Below are 6,851 nucleotides of genomic sequence, written 5' to 3'. Positions count from 1 at the left end.
CCGGTTACGGCGGCTGCATTTCCGATGGAGGCGGAATTGTTGTAGGCCTATGTGCTCAGATTTGGTTGCACGTTAAAGAACCCCAGGTGGTCGAAACTTCTGGAGCCCTCCACTACGGCGTCTCTCATAATTGTATAGTGGTTTTGGGACGTGAAACCCCACATATCAATATATCAAGGTCATATCAAGGCACGCACTTGAATACAATACCATAACATCATTCGACACTAGACTTTCTGCACAAATCAAATGTTCTTGTGTATAAAGAAAAAAATATTAATACAGTAAATTGAAAAGAAATAAAATGAAAGCATAAGATTGCATCAGTTAAATGGAACTAAATAGTCACCGAGTGAGGGTGGCTCAAGGCCGAAGTACATAGACACCTGGCTGTCGTACAGGCAGGTGCGGCAGTTGGTGAGAAGTGTTGCGACCTTATACATCCTTCCCACTCTCTGACACGTCACTTTCAAGTTCTTGTGAAAGTCCACAAATGCAAAGTCTGCAGCCACTTTACCAAAGCCCCACTCAACAGCCTGCCGTACAGTGCTCATGCACTTGTTGAAGTGCGCCTGGTAGGGCTGCAAGCGGGCACCTCCATAAGGCTTCAGGAGCAGAGGCTTTGATGGGTAGGCCGGGTCTCCATAAATCACATATTTGTTACCCCTGGCTACCTTGACAATGTTTTCGTACAGCCTGGTGTCTTTCAGTATGCCTGCAACAAAACAAAAGGTGTCACAAGTTTTCTTATGCCAGTACTTGGCTGATGCATGAGTGTCAGTGCACAGTATTAACACAAGGTTCAGTGCCGACAGTATTTTTTGTGTCCATTTGTTGCAACATGGTTGTAAAGAATGGCAGAGAATGCCATGCTGGCTCTACACCGTGTCTTCTCCCCAGACATGCTGCATACCTGCATTTGACACCATATGAAATTTAAGCTAATCTAACAACTTTCTAGCAAACTAACTAATATTTCAGCTAATACGTTAAAAGTTGGGAAGTTCATTACACATGGCTGCAAGGGACAAAGTTTCCTTGAAGCCAGCTCCAAGAAAGGAGGTAATTTTTCACATTGTAGGATCTTGAAGCAATTTGGGCAAGTTAAATTTACCAGATCGATTAAGGAACGGTATACAGTGCAATTGATTAGATTATTGTGTGACAGATGTGAAAATACTACGTGTGACTTTTTTGCATGGCATGTAACAAAGAAATGTTTAGCTTGCACTGTAATCATCAGAATATTTAACTGCACTACCATAAACCCTATAAGAAAATAATAATAAAGAACTTTTTGACCTATGAACAATGGTTTCCTAGTAATGAGCGCAAGTGGAGTGAAGAATGCTGATGCAAACATAGTACCTGTATGTGGCCTGTAATGTTGAGTTAATGTTGAAATCAGAACACTCACCTCCCGACTGTATTCCACAGCGGAGAAGTCTGGTTTCACGCTATTGCAAAATTTGGTGTACTGTGAAACGAAAACTTTGGTAGCTGGAATGGCATCTTGGCTTACAATGTTGGTAGTCACTATATTTACAGATGAATTGGTTGAAAAAGATCTTGGTAGTCACTATATATACAGATGAATTGGTTGAAAAAGATTATGCAAGATCAAGTAGCTTTCTTTCTCAGCAATCTGTACTTCATGCAACTGTGTGCATGAACACCCTTTGGAATGTCACTGACCATGTGGCATCACATTTAATTACATGAATGCAATTATTTTAAGCTGACTGTGAAGCAGTGGTCACACACACAAAAAAATCCAGGAGTTGTACTCAGCCACACGGTCAAACATTAAGATGGCTTTTAGATGAGGAGACCTATTCATCGATATTGTTGAAAAATATTTCTCAGAACTAACTCAAGTGAGTGGTATATTATTAGTAATTTATTCTCAATGCATGGGGAGTGGTGGCAATCGCAGCTACCTACCTACTGCGGTTGCTTCCTTCAGCGACTGTCCTAAAACTGAAACAGTGTTCTATGTGCTTGTGCCACAGAGGCTTCCTCATGCACTAACAGTGATCTTAGCCATATCTATTCACAGGATAGCTGCCTGCCGTCTGCAAGTCAAAAATATGATCTCAATATGCTGACATTATACTGCCCTAGAAAAATAACAATAACACTACACCAAAAGCTCACTGTTCAGCTAGGTTCTTAGCGCATGAGTTATGACCTAGGTATGATTGTGATATGACAATTTGCCATTTGACAGCTACAAGCAGAGTTTCTGCAAAGGCAAAACCTTACTCGCAGCACCTACCAGCATCATGACGCCGTCCCCTGAATGGGCCTTCTAGCTGGCAAATAATTACATTGGCGCACATAACAGCCTGATATTTCTGGCAATGGAAGCGCTTGTGCCCAGAGTAGTGCTCCTGCTGAAGCTTAGACGGCCGACAAATTTGTCGTGCCGTGCCATCTATGAAGCCCCAGCAGTTCTTCAGTGGAGCACCTTTCTGGTGCACGGCCTAAAAAAAATAACAAAAGAACAGATGAAGCAGCTGCCAATAGCATTTATGCACAAGTACAGTTTTCAGATATAATCTTAGTAAAAAACATTGTCCTTGCTCTTTTACTTGACATGGACAGCCGAGACACACGAACAAACAACAAGCGTGACCAAACGAAATATTCTCACTTGCCTTCTAGCTGTTCTTGTACTGGTTTTACGCTACTGTCTCCACCACCCGCAGTTGAGGGCACTTTGCTTTTTACTCGTACCATAACAGAAAGCAGAGTTTCACTCTGTCTTTCAAAACTCCAAGGGGCATCAAAAGTTGAATCATTTCATGCCAGGCAGTGAATAAGCTAACTCAAAATAACAAATGACGTTCTTAGCAGTAGAGGAGTGCACATCACAGTGGCAGTTACAGTAACGGGGGATTGATACATAAACATGGACATTTCCCTGTTTGGACCAGGCTATATTCCAAAAAGGTAAACAGTGCCAAATATAACAATGATGTCTTTTTATTTTAGCAGTAACCATATGTGAGAAAGCAGTAGCAATTATTGTTTATGATGCTTGCTGCTTTTGTGAAGCACACTTATGAGTTTACTAGAAGCATTCATATTCATAGCTTACTCAATGATAAAAGCAGACACAGCATGAGATTGGTGCTCAAGAACATGCTGTGCCCAGTGCGTCAGTGTCGAATCCATTACTGACAATTATTTTCACTTAACATTTCACAAAGACGCACTGCAATATGCAATAAAATTGAAAGGTGAATTATGCGTGCCTCTCCTAACTTACAGTTAGACTTGTGCTCCTTGAATTAAAAGGACACTAAATGCAAATGATGTTTCATGTCACATTAGAAGGCCAACGATTAGGAGTACTTAAAGCATAAACATTATGCACCGTAGCGATTTAGTAACAAATATAAAGGTAAACGTAGAATGAGAAGCCAGCCAGAGTATTGGAGCTTGCTTAGACTCACTCGAAAGATATATTTTGCTCTGGGCACTTGCTCCGATTCAGACTCGCTAAAAATTTCCCCCTCGGACTCAAAATGAGTAAGTTTTTTCTCCACTGCATTCACTTGAAATCAAACTCGCCAACTTATTGCTGAGACCAACCAACACAGATGCACAGCTTGACCAGAGTCTCGATGAGCCTCAGTGTGTTGCCACATGAGTCTGCTAGCATAATATTTCCTTTCTCAGTGTTACAGCTGTTTGATGCCAATATCTCACATAATGGGTGCTCTACTTTCATTCTTGTTCTTGAAACAAGTGTTACCGGTGCGGTAATATTTGTATTACATACATGGCTCACACGGAATACCGTTATGGATGGATCCGAACAACTTTATCAAGGATTTCCGGTGAAAGAATTCGCACAAGAGGTCATTGCACTGCATTCTTGTGGTCTCATTGACCTGTTGTTTGTTGTTTTTTGTGTGTAATTGTCTTCTTCCAGAGTAGAAACAGGGTTGCAAAAGAATAAACAGGCTGCAAAAACAGCACAAGCTGCCACATTTACATGTAATGTGATCGCTGGAATGTGCCCATGTTTGTCTGAGCTCAAAATTGTGGTACAGATGTATTCTCTCAGCGTGTGCGAATATATCTTTTAAACTCGCTGCGACGCGAACTGAACATTTTGAACTTCGAGGAACGAACAGACGCATTTTAATGAATTTAACCAGCTTGAACCAAGGTTTTTACTGCAGCGTCCTGCTGTTATGCCGTAAAATCGCCAATTTAGTAGACTCGCAATGCAACGAAATCGAAATCAGTTATTGAAATAAACGTGGCATATTTTGTCGTTTCAACTTTCACGCCAGCTACTATGGATATTCTGCCAGTTTTTGGACATGTTACGACTTTGCTTTGTACAAAAAAAAGTGATATTCGCACAAAATCGATCGACTTGCATGCTTACTTGTGAAAACAGTTGCAGGTTCTGGAGCTTCATCCAGCCAAGGACCGTGAGATCTGCAAGCAAGTGTCCAAAATAATATTCGATGTGAGACATTACTTTGGACACCACACTTGAGATCACGGAGCTGTGGCGGTTGAATATCGTCTCCAGGTCACAAAGTCGATTTGGATAAGCGAGGCGCCGCAGTGTCATACACAAAGCCTCGCGATCTGACACTTGGACGCGCTGCGCACTCATCACTTCGCCGGGAATGAGCAGGCCAGCGATCAGGTCGTCCAAATCGCCTTTGTGGAACCTGAAGTTACGATAAAACGTGGTTCCATCGATGGCGTCGATATCCAACACGCCGTTCTCGTGAAGGTTCCTCCGCGGCTGCGGCTGTAGCAGATCCATAATCAGTAGATCGTCGATGTACTTCTACGGCAGAGTTTGAGCCAGAAATGGATCTTGGAGCACACTCTTTGCCATGTCGACGACCACTTCTTTGCGAATGCGGCTAGCAGCTGACCGTTCAACCAGAGAGGCTTAGCCAGAGAGGCTTAACGAATTATGCGGTGGCTCCTTATAGCCTTCTGCACGCAGCCAACTTTAATGGGTTAGGTAAATATATAGCACCGAAACACTTGATAATTTTACATGTTAAAAGTTATTATACTTGCACCGCAGCGCTGGTTAAGTTTTATTTAAAAGAAAACGAATATGTGTGCATCCATGATCATCATCATCGGCGAACGTAAACTTTTTCGTACGAACGTAAAGGTCCCCGTATGTGTAGCAAAACGCTGCCAAAACTCGGGCGCCGGTAACACGGTAAACGTAAACCGGTAACACGGTAACGTAAAGAAGTATACGTACAAGCTAAAACTCCCTATTGTTCTTGGCTCGGCGTTGGCGTATACCGTAGCTGCTCGGAGGGAATGGTAGACAGAAGAATTCGGCTTTTGGTTAACGCGCACTCTGCGAATTCTTTATTGTACAACAACGCACAGAAGAAATCTCCCACCGGTACCATCTTGGAGGTCAAAATGTAAGACTGGTTACACACGACTACTACGACTACGAGGGATGAACGGGTGCCGCTATAAGGAGCTTCGCCCCTAATAACATGCAGGGTAGAAGCTATTATGAAAAGTAAAGGCTAACCTGGACGCATATAGTTCTAGCCGGTGTCCTGGAAAGTGTCCAGCCGGCACTTTCTCAACAAAATTTTAACACACTGTTCGACCCGCCGGCAGAGGGTCGTAGTTTTTTGGACCATTGGGATTTACCCCGGCCATCACTGCGTTCACTGGAGCAAGAACTGGAAGTGTGCCCTGGCTTGGTTTCATGTGGAGCTCCCATTTCGACGTCGAATTCGGCAAAGCTAGACCGTCCGATGCTACTATCCTGTCCCAGGCTGAAGCCGCGTTCCGAAGACGTGTCCCGTGAATGTAGGAACTGAGCCGCCGGCAAGCTTGGATCCACGTCCTTGATGCTGACAGCACTGTCCACGTCTCGGCAGGCCGGTGTAGGCACCATTTCTTTGGGCGATTTTTTACATGTACAACGCGGCGTCGAAGTGGTCGGAGCGGCCGCAACAGAAGAGGCTGTGGTATTTTAGGAACTGTTTTCATAGAGAAATAAAGGTTAAGAGTGGACACTCCCGTAGACCCCAGCGGCCCAATCGACCCTAGCACACCTAGTGGTTGGTGAGAGCAAGTGGCGTGCGCTTCCTGTTTCGGTTTCACTGGCGCAAATTTTGAATTACTTTGCATAACCGACGTTTGGCTATGACGAAAGTTCATGATTTCAGACCACTATTCATCGCCCAAATGGATAGTTTTTGTAGGTCGTTTTGATTTAGCGATTCCCTGTTTTGTTTTGTTCAGTGGTTTGTGCAAATCGGTCGTGACGTAATTTTTATTTCGATTAAGTTATAATAAAAAGAGATGAGGTAATGATAATTCACTACGGTATTATTCATCGCGCTTGTGTTTTTCTTTTGGAACGAGTGATCAATGTATATATCAGTCAAAGAGACAGAGTATCCGTAATGTTTTATTCAAAGGCAAGGTAGAGTCTGAGAATATGAAAAGCACAATATGACAAAGGTAGACAACAAATGCATCTCGCCTTACAAATAAATTGTAACAAATACAGAGAGAATACAGACAACGCACACATCGCTAGAGTTGGCAGAAGCCGAGAAGCTGGTGAAGTATGACACACCGGGCCAGTGGATAAGTAAGGATCTATGGCAAAAACACAGCGCACAATGCTGATGAAGAAGGAAGAAGTGACATATACACAGCAATGAAGTCGCAAATCACGCCTGGGGTTAACCGAAATAATGCATATAAAAAAAGAGCACACAGAAACCACACGACACAATATAGCAGAAAGGCAAAGGTGCGGTGTGCTGGCTGTGCTTAAGAACAGCTAGTCCAAAATGAAAAAAAGCAGA

General features: G+C 43.1%; 1 protein-coding gene across 1 annotated transcript; it reads right to left on the bottom strand.

Annotated features, from left to right (window-relative positions):
* Positions 1-323: 323 nt before the first annotated feature.
* On the bottom strand, positions 324-4,801 carry LOC142772323 (uncharacterized). Its single transcript, XM_075874523.1, has 3 exons — positions 4,409-4,801; positions 2,279-2,486; positions 324-715 (listed from the first exon to the last, which is right to left on the bottom strand). The coding sequence occupies exons 1-3, from the start codon at positions 4,799-4,801 to the stop codon at positions 324-326; spliced, it is 993 nt and encodes a 330-aa protein (XP_075730638.1).
* Positions 4,802-6,851: the final 2,050 nt, after the last annotated feature.

The sequence above is a fragment of the Rhipicephalus microplus genome, chromosome 9 (genome assembly GCF_043290135.1).
Source record: "Rhipicephalus microplus isolate Deutch F79 chromosome 9, USDA_Rmic, whole genome shotgun sequence".
Taxonomy (NCBI): domain Eukaryota; kingdom Metazoa; phylum Arthropoda; class Arachnida; order Ixodida; family Ixodidae; genus Rhipicephalus; species Rhipicephalus microplus.
This window is presented reverse-complemented; position numbering and strand designations above follow the sequence as displayed.

Excerpts from the sequence above, each read along its gene's own strand:
- LOC142772323 (XM_075874523.1), bottom strand. The coding sequence starts at position 4,801 with ATGGATCTGCTACAGCCGCAGCCGCGGAGGAACCTTCACGAGAACGGC. Across the intron at positions 2,487-4,408 it reads ACCTGCAACTGTTTTCACAA|GCCGTGCACCAGAAAGGTGC; the intron begins GTAAGCATGCAA and ends TATTTTTTTTAG. Across the intron at positions 716-2,278 it reads GGGACGGCGTCATGATGCTG|GCATACTGAAAGACACCAGG; the intron begins GTAGGTGCTGCG and ends GTTTTGTTGCAG.